The following is a 16,859-nucleotide window of genomic DNA, read 5'->3' as shown; positions in this document are numbered from 1 at the left end:
ACCTGTTTGGTCCGATTTATCAATTTATCATTTTTTTTACAACCTTAAATAGAAGTAAGAAAAATTAAAAATTAAAAATTAAAAAAACTAAATTAAAAATTAAAAAATTATGTATAGAATGAAACGGGAAGATGATGAGAACAATTTTTCATTAGCAACCAATTACATTTAAAGCAGACCGACTCCTCTTTCTACGAAGCATCTCGTGCACGTCGCGTCAGTTGAGTTCCATTCCAACGTTCAGACTTCCCCCAAGTCTTAACACGCGAAGCGATTCTTCCTTCATTTCCAACCTCTTCAGGTTCTTCTCGTGATTCAAGTTGAAATTTTACCCCTATTCTTTTAATTGCTGATAAAATTGAAAACCCATCTCACGCACGCCGAAATGGATGTGTTAGGCTCATTTGGCTGGACTATTTGGATTGCCTAGGCTTCAAAAATGTTAATTTATTTGGTTCGATGATATTCTTAGGAGTTGAAACCTGACGAAGCCTTACGTTAATTTTCTGGCATTGGCGATCAATTGCTTTGCTTGTTCTAATTGGTTGCTTATCTTGTTGCATGAATTACTGCAAGTCTGCAATTACGTGGTAATTCATAAGTGTAAGCTAAATTAAAGACTGGATTTTGATGGATCTTGGTGTTCCAGTTTTACGAATTGGGGATTTGGTTAATTTATGCGTTCTTTTTATCTGTTTAGGTTGCTGCTGGAATAAGGGAGCAGCGAAAAATCTTTGTGGATCTTTAGTAAGTTTGAAGCTATAACTCTGAAATGAGTCAGAGAGGCTTAATATACAGCTTTGCTGCGAAGGGAACCGTTGTTTTAGCAGAGCACACTTCGTACTCGGGGAACTTTAGTACCATTGCTGTTCAGTGCTTACAGAAGTTGCCGTCGAATAGCAGCAAGTACACATATTCGTGTGATGGGCACACATTTAATTTCCTCATCGACAGTGGATTTGGTATTGATATGTTAATAGATATAGTCAGTTTGATCTTAGTTCAGATGGCAACATGCGTGGTTGAATATGCTTCTTTTGGTTTTCAGTTTTTCTTGTTGTTGCGGATGAATCGGTTGGAAGGAGCGTGCCTTTTGTGTTTCTAGAACGGGTGAAGGATGATTTTAAGCAGCGTTATGGTCCAAGTATCAAAGATGAGGGTCCACACCCACTTGCAGATGATGATGACGACGACGATCTGTTCGAGGACAGATTTAGTATTGCATACAATCTGGACAGAGAGTTTGGGTGTGTATTTGCTTGATAGTATTTAGTTGTTCTTTGGCATCTTTTTGTATTAGCTGGTAAGTTCATGCTTCCTTTTTCCAGGCCAAGGCTCAAGGAGCACATGGAATACTGTATGAACCACCCAGAAGAAATGACCAAGCTTGCCAAATTGAAGGCTCAAATATCTGAGGTCAAGGGGATTATGATGGACAATATCGAGAAGGTGCACATTGACTTGCCTGTGTCATGTTACATTGATTAAAAAAATTGCTGGGTTGTGGTAGATCACATATATATATTTATTAGTGTTTTTTTCTTCTAGTCATTATTGGCAAATGCGTATAACTTATATATCTCTACAATGGTAGCTGTTCCGTTATTGCTGTTGTTCCATTATTGCTGTAGACTTTTATCCTGGTTCTTTGAGAAAGGTACTGCTTTTTTTTTGTTTGGACTTGCTTATTTGCTTTTTCCCCCAGCAGGGCGGGGGCAGGATATTATGACATGCAGATTTGGGCTGGGTCGGAGGAGAAATTGTCAGAAACAAGAAAAATGGTTTGGGGGGTGTTTGGGGAATGAGATGAGATGAGAAATGGTTTGTGAAATAGTAGTGAAATGGTTTGTGAATAATAGTGAAATGGTTTGAGTTTTGATGTTTTATTTGGTTTTGGGAAATGAGAGAGAAAAAGTTGAATAAAAATATTATGAAGTTAAAATATTGTTAGAATATATATTTTTAATATTATTTTGGTTTTGGGATCTGAAAAGTTGAATTGCTTTTGTGTTTTATTTGGAAGTTTGGGAAAGTTGTAATGATTAGGTAATGATATATGAAAAAGTTGAAGATTTGAAATTGAATAGTATTTGTGTTTGAATGATGTTTGTGAAGGAAATGCAATGAGATGAGATGAGATTAAACCATCCCATCTCCCAAAAAATTTTAGTGATAATAATTGAGAAACCTTGCTTGATACCTTTTTTATTTTGAGATTGTCTTAGATTTCTAAAACAAATATGTGACCATGCTGTGTTCTGCTATGTATAACATTTTGTGAATCTTTGTAACAATTATAATTTATGATAGTTTAGATAGAATGTGCGGTGTGGGTTCCCAGAAGCTAAATGCTCTGTGTTTATTACTAAATCAGGTTGTGAAGCTTCTACGATGAATTTTACAAGTTTCATTTAATGTTTGGGATGAGATAATGTTCGAGTTCCTTAGATGTGCCCAGTGAGGATAGCTTTTTAGGTTTTTTTCATTATTGATGGTTGCTTTTTTCATTATTGATGGTTGCTTCACTTTGCCATCAAAAAGAAAAATATGCATTGCGTTTATGCAATTTTGTTTTTGAACTTGTTATTTTGTTCACTGTCTAATCTATCCTTGTTCTGAGCAAGCTTGTGAATTTCACAGATATTATCTGATATGGGTTTTTCAAGTATTACCTACCTCATCTTTTATTGGTGTTTTCATCATACTTACCTTGTCCCCTTTTATTTTTATTTTTATTCTCCCATCTTGATGGTTGCTTTGTTTTGTAGAGGCCAATGACTGTGACTTGTTGGTGCTGACTTAACGCTTTTTCTATCATGTTTAACTCTAATTGTAACCTCCTGCTTCTAATTGTCATGTTCTAGTAATTATATCTATGTGGGCCATCGCTCTAGAGCTGAATGGTCTCAGTTTCCAAGATTTCCTTGTATCAGTTACTAGATCCTAAATAGGTGTATTCACATTTATACTTCCACTGTACCTGGACTATGCTTATTAATAAAATTTCTTATTACTTATAAAAATATATATATATATATATAAAAAAAAAATTTATGTTCCAGTCATATAATTGAAGCATGCTATGCATTGCATGTTCTTGTGTATTTGTCTCTGAGATCGTGTCGCACATTTTCTTTCCCATTACCAAATTCTTGTTGTATCCACCCTCTTATAAAATGGTTTATAATACTTCTGGTCTATGCATGCATAGCTCTTTTCTGATGTCATTACTGGTTTTTTTTTAATTCAATTCTAGTTGGAAGTGTCTTCCTCTCTTCTTATGGTATCTTAGCACGGCCATTGAAATACATTAGTGAGATTCATTTTATTTTGAAGGAATGGCTTCTATTTTGGATCTCTCCCTCGACTGTAGTGCTTAAAAGTGCTAGAATTTTCTCTCAATGTAATAGGAAGGGTGCCTATCTCTTGATGTTGGTGGTTTGGGCACTTGACAAGTGGGTAAAAATAATGGAAGTGTTTATTGGTAGGAGGCTTGGTGCATAAAGTGGCAGTATGTGGGGAGAAATTGTAAGGTGGTCTTGAAAGTTATGAGGTTCTGTATATGCAAGTGTATCTTGAAGTGTTTAGAACAGCCATAAGTGGTTTTCTTTGTGGTCGGAGATGGCTTTTGGTAATCATTTTGGTTAAATATATGGTTCAGTAGTGCTTATATAAAGCTTCAATTCCTTGATTGCTTGAATATTGTGCTGATGGATCTTCAGTTGTGGATTTGGTAAAGTAACGGTGGGGGATATGTGATACTTTAAATTGATTGGAGTGGAGTTTTTTCGCAGCATTTGTATGCAATGCTCCATGTAAAGGGTGCCGGAGTATTCCCAGTATTGGCTGTGTGGGGTCGTTTTGAACCTTATGAATGGGCCTTACTTCTTGGACAACCATTTGAAATAGAATGTGATGGTAGATCATGTGAGAATAGGAGTGGGGGTCAGATATAATTTGGCTGTGTGAAAATGGGCGAAGTTGCAGCAAATTGGTGGACATTTATGGGCAAAATGGACTCTTTCCAGAGCACCCATGAAAAAATGGCACTCGAGGAATTGGTGTTCATGTGTGTTTCTGAATTACCTAAAGGGAACAATACATAATGATCTTCATTAATAGGTATAAATCTGGCCTATTTCTGACTGGCAACAGCTTCCATGCAACCTTCCAAATCGGCAATCTAAGATGTTCATGGATGTGTGCCCTCCAGAGCTGCTTCCACTCATTGTGTTTGAGTGCACTAGGGTTCTGGAAGCAGTTCTGTTGATCTGTCCTGTAGGCCATCTTGATGGTACACTCTTTTTTTCTGCTCCGCTCTGGGAACCATGTTGGTTCGTCTCTACTGGGCGTTTCACAGGGATGTGGATCCTGAGAATATTTTCAGCTATCTCATTGTCCAATGCTTTTATTGCTTTGGTTGCATCCAATCCTATAGGGGAGCTTATTATGAAATTAAAAACCCTTTCTTGACTACGTCTTCCTTTTTGGTACTTGCTGCAATTCAGGTTCTGGATCGTGGGGAGAGGATTGAGCTTTTGGTTGATAAAACGGAAAATTTACAGTTCCAGGTACTTGACGTCTATCATTCAGTTTCACAAACCTGACAAGTATTTTGATGCATTTCGGATTCATTTGCTCATCGACATTTTTGTTCTGAATCCAGGCTGACAGCTTTCAGAGGCAAGGCAGGCAACTTAGAAGAAAGATGTGGCTGCAGAATCTCCAAATGAAGCTGATGGTAGGAGGGGCGATCTTCTTCGTGATTGTCATACTGTGGCTTATTGCCTGTGGAGGTTTCAAATGCTGATGGCTAATAGCAAAATGGAGTCTTCAGTAGCACCTAGGCTGTCGTTTTTGTGTTATTTGGTGTTCAAATTTTCATTATTCCTGTATATGGGAGACCTTTGGTGTTGGAAAACTTTACTGCGTGTTTGACCTTGTAATTAAACCTCTGTACTTCTTGATTGTTTTATTAATTAGTTCCTAATCTAGAGACGGACAAGTCTATTGAGAACTTGCTTGTTAGTTTTTCACACCCGTTTACAACCGTTTGGTGTATGTTCTGGTACCAATATATTCTAGTATAAGCAATAGATATGTACATGTTTCTCATGAGTTAAGATCCATTACTTTACTCCTTTTTTGTTGGAATCCATTAAGGTATTTCTCTGCTTTTCAGAGGATTTGGGGCAGTCAGGTAGGAAAGAGGAGTCACTGATAGGGGATAGAATTTTGTACTCGAGGCTTGGTTGTTGAACTCAAGTTCAATTCTGTTGTGTCTAATTTTAAGTTGAGTATAATATTTAAATACCAAATTTTTAAATTATTAAATTCATTTCAAGTCAAAATTTTTTTATATGTGAGAATTATAATTTTTTTCAATTCAACACATTTTTATAAGAGAGGTTTATAATTTTTTTCAATCTCATAAAAAGTAATAAACTAATCTTAACATTAAAATACAAAATTTATTTAATTTATTTTAAATGAGTTTCATATAACTCATTTAATTAACTCGGCTCATTACTATTCAACTTGGCTCAGCTAAATGTCTCAAAGCAGCCTAATCTCTTGCTACCCGAGCAACTTCTTTCCATCTGTGCACTTGATTATGCTGGAATTTTTGGGTTTGCGTTTGTACGCTCGTAGAAATCAAATTAAATGATAACTAATGTGGAGATGGAGGATTGGAGGTAGGGCCGTAAATGAACCAGTCTGTTCGATAATTCGCTCGGTTAAACTCGAATCTAACTTAACTCGTGAAAAAAAAAAAAAAAGCTCGTTCGTTAAAGCAGATGCTCGCTCGATTTATAAATGATACATACTCGACAAAACTCGACTAAGGCTTGTTTAGGCTCGCTTGTTTATGCTCGAGTCGACTCGTTAGCTCGGCTTGATTAAACCTTATTCATATATTGATAAATATATACATACACCTATGCATGTATATATATTAACTAATAATATAAACATACTACTTTTATAATTAAATATATAATATACATTCTAATTATTTATGTCTATATAGTAAATATACTTCATAGGTATATTTTATAATTTGTATAATAATTAGTTGATAAAATTAAAAAATTTCATATACTAGTATGTGGGAACCATATTTGAAATAGATATATTCTATTATATTAAGTGTATGTATTAATAATATATATAGGTATATAATATATTGTTATTTTGGATAAATATCAACTAGTTAGATATTAATTATTTATAAATTTTTTACAATTTTATAATTTAATAGAGGTTCTATTTGTTAGTTGTACAAATTCAATATTAGTTCTTATTTATTTATTTATTTAATTTATAAATTATTAAATCTTATTAAAAAAAATAATTCAAACTCAAGCTCGAAATCGAGCTCGGCTCGACTCGAATTCGTTTGTAAGACGGGCTCGATTTGAACTCGATTGAAAGACGAGCTCGAGTTGAGATTTTAGTTTATCGAGTCGAGCTAGAACAAAGAATTAAAAAAAATTTCAAATTTAAATATTTTGTATCGAGCCGACTCGGCTCGATTAGAGTCCTAACCGGAGGTGTCGTCCTCCTTTCGTTTAATAAAAAGGAAAAAAATCAATGATAACTTGCCCCATACGAAGCGTATCTTCCTTGACTGGCTTGTCTACGATCTCATACTCATGAGCCGTAAAATTCAATTTTATAGTCACCCATTTTTGTTCTGGGATACCCACTTTCGTATCAAAGCTGTAATCCAATAGTCCTTTTAACATTCACGAGGAAGCTCCACCCAACAGCATCAAAACTTAAACGATAGCTGCTTTTCTGGAGGGAAACCGAAAATTCCGTCTTTGAGAGTGAGTGGCTCCCCTTCCCAAATGGGTGTCAAAGCCTTGCATTACGGGCACTGATGAAGTTGGACGAGGCCCTGTTGTAGGATGTCGTCGTCGTCGTGTCATCGTCCTCGCTTTTTTATTTTATTTTATCAAAACTTAAACGATAGCTGCTTTTCTGGAGGGAAACCGAAAATTCCGTCTTTGAGAGTGAGTGGCTCCCCTTCCCAAATGGGTGTCAAAGCCTTGCATTACGGGCATTGATGAAGTTGGACGAGGCCCTGTTATAGGATGTCGTCGTCGTCGTGTCATCGTCCTCGCTTTTTTATTTTATTTTATTTTATTTTATTTTGCAGGACCAATGGCCTACGGCTGCTTATACTGCGCTCGCTCCTATCAGAAAACTCTTTCCTCCTTAACTGTGCAGGATCAAATCCCTTTACTTTATTCATTTCTAAGTTTTGTCTCATATGGGTTTCCTTTCAATTTGTGATAAGGTTCTGATTTTTATTTTTATTTTCATTTGTCCTTCTTCCTTTTAACATTTTATGGGTCAATGCTAACTTGTGATTGGGAACATGCAATGTTTAATCGGTTTTTCATTTGCCTTCATTTGTCATTGCATTAAGCTGATATTTTTTTTAAGAAAATGAAACAAAGCAAATGTGTTCGTGCAGATTTTGTTCTTAATCGCTTCGAACAAAATTACTTAAAAAGAAAATAAAAACTTTTATATGAATAGAGAAAATTAGTGTTTTGCTGTGCCTTGCTGGCAGCTGCTGGTGGTGCTACCTTAGAGGGGAGAAAGACTGCGAATTTCTTACTTTTACCTTTGTTTCGTCAAAGGATGAATTTAATTGACACTGGCTGCTAACTCCCAGGGTTGGCTCAAGTAGTAAAAGCCTCTCTTTAAAAATAAAAAAATAAAAAAGGGCAAAAGCCTTGGGCTTAGGCTCCCTTATGTCTAAAATTTAAATTTCTTTGGGTGCAAACAAAGTCTAGGGACCATTGTAGTTTCTGACTGGAGGATTTTTCTTTGAATTATCCGATCTACATTTACGAAAAATTCCTTGTCGAGAGCCTGTGCACCCTTGGAATTAGTCGAGACAATGTTCCGGACACCCAATGCTAATAAAAAAAATGACATTGGCTACTATAAGCTGCTTTTCTGTTTAATTAATTTTTTTTATTTTTTTTTATTTTTTTTTTCACTCAACATTAGGTGTTCTGTTTTGTTCTCTGCAGATTCAAGGACACTAAAAGAAGAAAAGAGGGTGGAATTATTTGAAAATTTAAAGGGCTGATGAATCAATTGGTTGGGCTGTGGACATCATAGATACGAAGGAGCTCTCAGCCAAAATGTTAAAGAAGTTAGTAAACAATATGAGAATCTGTGATTTGCTGTTTTTTGTAGTTTGCTGTTTCTACTTTCTACTGATATCCCCTGTTTGGTTGTTAACAGGAATAAGACAAATCTTAATGAAATTTCACGACTCTGCAATTGGCCTCGTCAATAGGGTACTAAACATGGGATTTCTCCTAACTGAGGTAGAAGTCTTTGCAAATTATGTGAGCTCCATTGTCAGTATTACGAGTTGCTGTCTGCATAATGTATAACTTTAAATCTTTATAAAATATCCCATGACTCTGCGATTGGCCTTGTCATGGGAGTTCTCTTGGCAGAAGTAAAAGGCTTTTCAAATTTGATGAGATTCATCGTTAGCGTTATTCTATTGGATGCTACCTTAAAAGGAAGATATTATTCTTTTGAATGCCATCTGCATAATGCATAACTTTATAAAGGAGTTTGCAATTTGAGAATTAGAATACAATCCAAGAATTATGTAGAATGGGCCGAAATCCATTTTATGAGATATGAAAAAACCAAAGACCCAGGGAGCAGTGCGCCTGCTGTAAATTGTTTTTGATTGATCTAGATTCTAGCGTTAACTTGGACATTTTCATTAATGTGTTCCTCAAGGTGGTGATAAGTGAATGAAAGAAATGGATTTGCTTTAAATCAAAAGATAAAAAATACTAGCACCAACCATCACCATTATAAAAAGGAAAAGAAGTGATTGTCATTATCATTATCAACATCTTAGACCTTTCCACGAAATTAATCTTCACAACCCCATCAAATGAATTATGTAACTGTATCTTGGGAATGGTCCTCGTGCTTTCTTATCTGGCAGATTGTTTAAAACAAACTGCTATTGGTTGGAGTCCTTCCTTTTGGCTGGCTTAGGACCTGAAGAGCACCTTTTGTTGTTTCTTTATGTAACTTTGAACTGGACACTCAGCAAAAATAAAAATTCCCTAACATGTATAGCACCTGAAAAAAAAAAAAAAAAAAAACAGGACGCTTTGCCAACACACTCATTTGTGATCTTTATGGGAGCTCAAAATAGTTAAGATGCTATGACAAAAGAGGAAATATTTACTAATGTCTATTTCAGGTTTATCTGGATATTGTGGGTGATGCTGAGAAGTACAGAATGTCTGAAAGATTTCCCGGTATCAAATTTGTGGTTGCAAAGGCTGATAGTCTCTATCCAGTTGTGAGTGGAGCGAGTATAGTTGCGAAGGTTAATGGCACCTACGAGTTGGCTCCTATTTAAAAATATTTACATCCCTTGTAAGTTTATCTTTACTTCAACCATGCAGGTCACAAGAGATAGAGCCTTGTGGGAATGGGTGTTTGATGAAACAGCAGATAACTTGCATGGGAACTTCGGATCGGGATACTCTGGAGATTAAAATTGTTTTATTCTCTTTTTACACGTTTGAAGTTAGTAAATATTGGATGGTTATTATATTTTAATGCATCTGGTTTTGTTTTCATTTGTGTAGATCCTGACACCAAGGCCTGGTTGAAAGATCACAAACACTTGGGTTTTTGGATTCCCATCATTGGTCCGTTTTAGCTGGTGTACATGCACTCCCTACTTCAAGGACATTGTTGAAGTCCTATGGTGAGTCCTCTTTGCGCTTTCTGTTGGCAAATCCTATTTCAAGTTTTGGTATTAGCTCATCTTGTGACTTGTGCCTTGCATATATAGTCTATTTGTCAATGTCCATAGGCATACGTGCTTTTGGCCTCTTCTATTGTTTTGAATGGAACGAGTTTTAATGACTTTTATGCCACTCTCCGTGGCACATAGTTTGTAATTAGGCTCTTTTTGTGTACTTAGGCTTTGCCAATAAAACCTCTTTTACCTATCAAAAAATTCTATAACTGCATGATGGCCTGTCTTAATGCTTTTTAATTGTAACTATCTCCCAGAAGATCTGTTATTAAAGGATCTAATACAGACCTCTGTATTTCTAACTTTTTGTATCTTTTATTTTTATTTTTTTTCTAAGCTTTTCGTATCTTTCATTTGCATGGAGAATGTGAATACGTTAAAGAAACACCTCTGTTAATTTTCCTCTGGCCATGCTCAGAAATGAGTAAAATACTAAAATTCAGATTTGCCTTTATTAAGTTGAACCAAACTAGAGGCACGTTCAGGGGAATATTTGTTTTAGGCAGCAATCTCTGCATCTGTTGGCGGACAATATTACCTTGCGAGTGTTGGAATTTTTATCTGATACTTTCAACTGAATGATGAATTTTGTTATTGCGTTGTTGATATCTTCACTCCAATTCTGTCCTGTTTGGCTTTTATGCTCAACTTCTCAGGCTGGGTAGAAGTAAATATTCACTTTATGCTGTTTGAAGTGGTGTTTTGATATTGCTGTGATTTATTGGCAGTGAAAAGAAAGTTACTCCTATTGAGAAGGGGTCACAGTAACAAAAAAACTCTACATTGAGAAGAAGTTACCTTAGTCAGGTGGTTCATAACGCGTACAAGGGAGCTTTGTAATCTTTAGTACTCTTTTGGGTGCTGGGGATTTCACTAGGGGAATAGTATGACCCGCACACAAACATTCCTGTTTGTCCTTATATTAGTATGATGCTGTGAACATGTTAATTATGGCTGATGTTATGCCTGTGCACTTTATCACCAACCAATTCCTAAATCCCTTTCCCCGCCCATAAACCTTTATGTCATTATTATTGATTTTGGCTTTGTGACTTTCTTCTAGGGAATCTGATGAAATGGAAGATGGTTCCAGAAGTACCCATGGCAAGCGGCAATTGAAATTAAGCAATGTTGATTTCACAACATCGAGGAGGAAGAGCAAAGAAATTGAATCAAGCGGAAAGGGACGCTGCAAGTTTTTTCAGGCTTGCTAACTTGAGAAACTCGCACACTTCTAGCGTGTCACATTTTTCATTAGTTTCAGTAATCTATGTTCTTAGATTATTCCTTCCCACGGAATTTCACTGGTGGTATGCATAAAGATAGCTGATGGGATTCCATGGTTGCTAGATGTACATCAATGGAGTGGACTTCCATGCATTCATATATTTAAGATTTTTCTTTTAAACATCCTCACTTTGGCATTCAACATGGATTAATCTAAACAAGGTAAAAGCAAACAAAGCACACTGATAGCTTTAGTCTTCCAACACCTAATACAGGGGTAGCGGATATACGCATCAAAACATTTATCTTATAAGTAGGCTCACAACAGACAGCCCTCACAAACACTATGACCATATTGGTTTCCTCGTATCAGTGATATAAATCTGCAAGGAGAGAGGCCAAGGTGGCTACAACCAAGGTGGACAGTCCAATGGAGTTCCGGTTGCGGTTGGCAGACCCACGGTGATGTTTGTGATGTCGGTTATTTGCGGCACCGGCTACATATACTGGGATTAAAGCTCCGCCTCCTTGTCCAGAAGGTGTTCTGGACCCACCATTGTTTCCACTGTCACCACTGCCAGTGGAACCACCAACCATAGCAGCTTCTTGACCATATACACCTTCAATCCTGCGGCCACGTGCTGTAGCTGTACCACCATCACCATCAGAGCTGTTGACATGCCCACCTGTAAACATTGCTTGTGAGTGGTTTCCTCCAAAGAATCTGCAAATGCAACATTAAGAAATACTTGGCGCAGACATGTGGAAAAGGTCCAATGGAGTTCCCCTCGGTTGACTGGTTTCTAGTATCTATGGTGGAGGGCCGAAGCTTAAAACATGGTTCTTGCCCACCAATTTCTCAATGTAAGAATCTAATTAAATGATTAAGTTTTACTCTTCGAATCAACTTAAACTCTTAAGTCGAGTTGGAGCTTTAATTCCATATTTTACTGGATTGAGCAATCAAATCTTGCGCATGCTCGATTTGGAGAACTCTTCCAATAGAACGAAACCAATTCGGTCACCATGTCTCTCTAATGAATTTAACTTAAGATATGAAGAACCAAAAAAGAACCAAGTGATAACAAGCCAATGGAAGTGACCTCCAAGCTTATTATCCCTATTGCATAGTTCCAAGTAAAATATTTGATTCCCTGTTGTACTATGAATTTTCTGCAAAACTTTATATATATATATATATATATATATATATATATATATATATTTCAATGTGGAGAGAGGAATATGTTGATTTGAGTGATTCAAACTTTCACTTTTCTTTGAGTCCGAGGAATAAATTTTGTTTGGATACCCTTGAGCCTTTTTGACAAAACACTAAAGTATTTGTTAGTGTACCAAAATGACATGCATGTAATCAGTTTTTGTTAGATATTGGAATCTTAACTCCTGAAAATATTGTTAAAGTGCCTTTGATTTTGAAGGGCACTTGTAAACGACTCATTTCCAACTGCCAATGTATCAAAGGTAATATATATTTGGCATCACCATGCAAGAAAAAGAAACAAATCTGTCTTATAGGAATCGCCTTTTGACAATAAGTGTGGACTGTTTTCTACCTATTCCCTCGAACCTTGAATTTTCAAAAAGGATAAACTAAAGGCTTTGATTATCTTACGTTTAAGTATGTCTATTTCTCTTAAATCAATCACATCTAAGCTAGCAGCTTTTACCCAAATTTGTATAGTTTCTTGTTTTGGGTATCAAGTCTTTGCTATCATCTCCAACATTAATCCGTTCTTGTTCTTACTTGAACATGATGGGATTGCAGCAAAAGGACTATGTTATAAGACAGTAAAGATCTTATAATTCTGAAAGTACTGTCCTGAGAACTAAAGATATGAAGAATTCCTGGTTGAATTACCTCCGTCTAATATGAGACCCAAAATATAGCTCTTAAAGGGGAGACATGAGTTTCTAGCTCAAACTATCTTTAGAAATATAACAAAAGAGACAAGGGTGTACCGCCTACTGAAGATTTGATGCAGATGAAAAAACAGAAATGTAAGAGAAGAAACATATAACAAATATAAAGGAGATCATGAGTACCTGAAGAAGGGAAATATTTCTGAAGAGGTGAGGAAGTTGTAATGATACAAAGGTAAGAGAAGAATATGAGAATCGCGACAGTATCTATACTTCCCATCTTCCTTCCCACTAGCAATCCATGCATAGAGCTCCAAAACTGCATCTTCAAACCCCCCCTCTCTTTTGTAGATTGCATTCATATATATATATTTTAGATTGCAGTTCCACCCTTTAAGTAGAGCTTCAGAGGGACAGTAGAGAAGATGATGGGGGTACTCTTTTATCTTTTAGAGTTCGTCTGAATACTAAGATGAGATTAGATAAGATGATTTTAGATGAAAATTAAATAAAATAATATTATAATATTATTTTTAATATTATTATTGTTTTAAAATTTGAAAAAATTGAATAAATGTTTTATATAGAAATTTAATAAAATTATAATGATAAGATGAGATGTTTTTGACGTTTAAACGGGCGGACTCTTGATCTCCTAAGTGAAAATATGGATGACAAAACAAGATTGTCGTATGCCCAATAATCGTAATAAAAAAAAAGGACTGGAATCTCTTGACAAAGATTAGCTACTTATTGTGGTTGAAAGTTTAACCCACTAGCCTTTCTTTTCTTTGTCCCCTCAAAGAGCAGTCTTGTTATGCTTTTTAACTGATGTCTCTATAGCCTTTTATCGGTTTATGTCCATCTGATGTATGTATCTTCGATATTAAGGTTTCAGTACGATTAAGTGATGACAAATTCTTTTCATAATTTTCTTATTAAAATTAATAACCTTATTCGCTCACTGAAATTAAGAGAGAAAGTGCTCGATGAATTCAATGCTTTTGCTTGATCTGTAGCTTACTTTGATTAGTTTTGATTAACGAAATTATAGATTAAGATTCTCTCAAATTTTTATTTGAATTTAAAGATCTCAAATAGAAGAGACAAATACACGATTAGTTTCATTAATTATATGTCTTTTTTCGTAAGTGAACGTATCTCAACAAGTTCATTTTTCAATTGGAATTGGACATAAAGCAAGTCCCTATTTAGGAGTCAATTAATTAAGGTGTAGCTTGAATCTTGAAAAAGGTGTCAAAACTCATTGTGAATCTGAGAAAATCAAAGACATTAATATTCGCTCACCGAAATTAAAAAAGAAAGCGCTCGATGAACTCAATGTTTCTGATTCACACATAGCTTACTTTGGTTAGTTTTAATTAACGAAATTATAGATTAAGATTCTCTCAAATTTTTATCTGAATTTGAAGAACTCAAATAGAAGAAATAAATACATGATTAGTTTCATTAATTATATATCTTTTGTAGTAAGAAGTGATCTTATCTCAATGAATTGATGAGGTTTCAATTGGACTTGGACCTAAATCAAGCCTCTATTTAGGAGACAATTAAGGTATAGCTTGAATATGAAAAAATGTGTCAAAACTCATTGAAAGAGAGGCGAGCTAGCTGGTTCTTCCAATTGTGAATCTTCCAATGTTGCTTGATCGCATTAAATGATCACGAGCTTTGCTGGTTCTACCAAAAATACCTTAAATGATCAAATGGTCATTGTAGATTTATGTCATTGTTTCTCTGTGAATTAACTTAAAATTTCCATGATTTTATATGCCTAATTTGATCCAATGGCCTCACTGAAGGGTATTAGTTTACTTGTTTTGTTTTCCTCACACCTTACCCAAAGGACAAAGTTTTCCTTTTATTAGCTAAAAATATATGAATTTGGTTAAATGATGTGAAAGCTATTACATTATAATTTTCAACAATTTTTTGACTCAAATATTACTTGATATTAGGGTATTCATATTATATATTTATCTCTCTTCCAATGGAATATATTAATGTGAAGTCTAGAGTCAATATAAAATAAAGAAACCTCGTCATAGCCCCATTACGAGGGTGTAGATATTATGAATAATGCTAGATATAGGTAAATTATGCAAGCACTCTTTTTTAAAAATAGTGGATTCCACTGTTAGAAAATTATTTTTTTTATGTGAATCTCATATTTACTCACTCTTTTCAAAAGAAGTGTGCAACGTTTATGTATTCTATAACTACAAATATTATTTCTCTTAAACTAATAGGAAGATGTATATTTTATTATTTATATTTATGTCTTAACAAATGCGCATTGACTGTATTGTTGAATAGGTTTTGGTATTCCTCAATCTCACATGTCAAGTAATAAGAAATTCCATGGGAAAAAAAAAAAAAAACCTGAAAAATGCGTTAATAAGGTATATCTTGATGATTCAAATTATAGACTCATATATAATTAGTGAACTGAAAAGAAACAATTAGCTCCATTCAAGAAAATTATAGCTCATTCATCTTGAGATTAACTAAAGATCAAATCTTTAAATATTCAAAAAACATGTGTTTGTGATATGCTTAAGGGACATTAAGTTCATATAATTAAGCTTGTTAATTAAAAAAATATACTCAAGAAACTTGAATGAATAAAATTGGTTTGAAGAGCTTTCTCTTTTTTTATTTTACTCTAACCTTATTTAGAGGAAAAATGTATTTAAATTTCAACAAATAGAGTTTATTGTTTTCGGCAGATGGTGCCAAATGTCCATTATTTAAAGCAAATCTCTCAAAAGTCCCAACCATCCTTTATTTCTTTTTACATGGAGACAAACACCAAATAGAAAATGATACTCTCTTTTATCGAACAAAAGATGGTGGGAAATTAAATAATATGTGAGCTTTTACTCGGATCTTACAATATATTTTCTTTTAATTAAGGTACGGTTTGGATTGTGATATATGATGATATAGTTTTATATATATATATATATAGGAAAAGGAAACTTTATTCAAAATAGAAATCTCAATTACATCATAGAATCAGACAAAACAATTGTGAAATTCAAGTTGGAACTAAATTCCACCAAATTGAAATGTCTTCTAGACTCTATGCATGCTTAGCTAATTTGTGTGTAGCCTCATTAGCCATACGACCTGTATGCTGAACTGAGCATCTTGGTATCTTCCTCATCAATTCCTGAATATCATAGATTAGATTCTCAAATAAAGACAGATTCTATCCAGCAATAAGCTATAGTTCATTAACAATAAGAAGTGAGTCAATTTCCACCACAAGATCATGTAATCCCAAAGGAAAACATAACTTTAATCTCCTTAAAGTGGCTAGCATCTTGATATTCATGCGATCATTCACCTCAGATTTCTTCTTACTCGCAGCCTTTAAAACCTTGCCTCTGTCATCACTAAGAATAATCCCAACTCATGCTTTGCATTGGTCAGTGAAAATTGCTCCATCAACATTCAGCTTCACAGCTCCAGCAGAGGGTGGTAACCAGCAACAATAGGCAGGTTGGGACTTTGTTGGACCCTTACCCTTCTATGCCTCATTGTGTTCTTTGTATAAAGAGAAAGTATAATCCACAACTTGGTATCTTCCTCATCAATTCCTGAATATCATAGATTAGATTCTCAAATAAAGACAGATTCTATCCAGCAGTAAGCTGTAGTTCATTAACAATAAGAAGTGAGTCAATTTCCATCACAAGATCCTGTAATCCCAAAGGAAAACATAACTTTACTCTCCTTAAAATGGCTAGCAGCTTGATATTCATGCGATCATTCACCTTAGATTTCTTCTTACTCGTAGCCTGTAAAACCTTACCTCTATTATCTCTCAGAATAATCCCAACTCATGCTTTGCATTGGTCAGTGCCAATTGCTCCATCAACAT

At 34.9% G+C, this 16,859-nt stretch overlaps 2 protein-coding genes and 1 pseudogene across 3 annotated transcripts; 2 read left to right on the top strand and 1 right to left on the bottom strand.

Moving 5' to 3' along the window:
- Positions 1-144: 144 nt before the first annotated feature.
- Positions 145-5,017, top strand: LOC122294145 (vesicle-associated membrane protein 727). Of its 2 annotated transcripts, none has more exons than XM_043102638.1 (6): positions 145-301; positions 701-962; positions 1,049-1,247; positions 1,329-1,449; positions 4,509-4,571; positions 4,667-5,017. In XM_043102638.1, the coding sequence occupies exons 2-6, from the start codon at positions 773-775 to the stop codon at positions 4,808-4,810; spliced, it is 717 nt and encodes a 238-aa protein (XP_042958572.1). In that variant the 5' UTR covers positions 145-301; positions 701-772; the 3' UTR covers positions 4,811-5,017. The 2 variants fall into 2 exon arrangements, with proteins under 2 accessions (XP_042958572.1, XP_042958573.1); XM_043102639.1 differs by lacking the exon at positions 145-301 and adding an exon at positions 571-603.
- A 1,602-nt stretch (positions 5,018-6,619) lies between these two features.
- Positions 6,620-11,251, top strand: LOC122293377 (annotated as a pseudogene).
- Positions 11,182-13,379, bottom strand: LOC122293378. The gene is made up of 2 exons (XM_043101933.1): positions 13,133-13,379; positions 11,182-11,751 (listed from the first exon to the last, which is right to left on the bottom strand). The coding sequence occupies exons 1-2, from the start codon at positions 13,305-13,307 to the stop codon at positions 11,435-11,437; spliced, it is 492 nt and encodes a 163-aa protein (XP_042957867.1). The 5' UTR covers positions 13,308-13,379; the 3' UTR covers positions 11,182-11,434.
- Between the last annotated feature and the right edge of the window lie 3,480 nt (positions 13,380-16,859).

Source organism: Carya illinoinensis, chromosome 14, assembly GCF_018687715.1.
Source record: "Carya illinoinensis cultivar Pawnee chromosome 14, C.illinoinensisPawnee_v1, whole genome shotgun sequence".
NCBI classification, from domain to species: domain Eukaryota; kingdom Viridiplantae; phylum Streptophyta; class Magnoliopsida; order Fagales; family Juglandaceae; genus Carya; species Carya illinoinensis.
The sequence above is the reverse complement of the archived record's forward strand: the minus strand, read 5'-3'. Positions and strand labels throughout refer to the sequence as shown.

What these genes read in the sequence shown, in the direction of transcription:
- LOC122293378 (XM_043101933.1), bottom strand. Translation starts at nt 13,307, where the DNA reads ATGCAATCTACAAAAGAGAGGGGGGGTTTGAAGATGCAGTTTTGGAGC. An exon ending in GAAATATTTCCCTTCTTCAG is followed by an intron (nt 11,752 to 13,132) that starts GTACTCATGATC and finishes CAATGTTTACAG; the next exon opens with GTGGGCATGTCAACAGCTCT.
- LOC122294145 (XM_043102638.1), top strand. Translation starts at nt 773, where the DNA reads ATGAGTCAGAGAGGCTTAATATACAGCTTTGCTGCGAAGGGAACCGTT. An exon ending in CCTCATCGACAGTGGATTTG is followed by an intron (nt 963 to 1,048) that starts GTATTGATATGT and finishes TTTGGTTTTCAG; the next exon opens with TTTTTCTTGTTGTTGCGGAT. An exon ending in CGGAAAATTTACAGTTCCAG is followed by an intron (nt 4,572 to 4,666) that starts GTACTTGACGTC and finishes TTCTGAATCCAG; the next exon opens with GCTGACAGCTTTCAGAGGCA.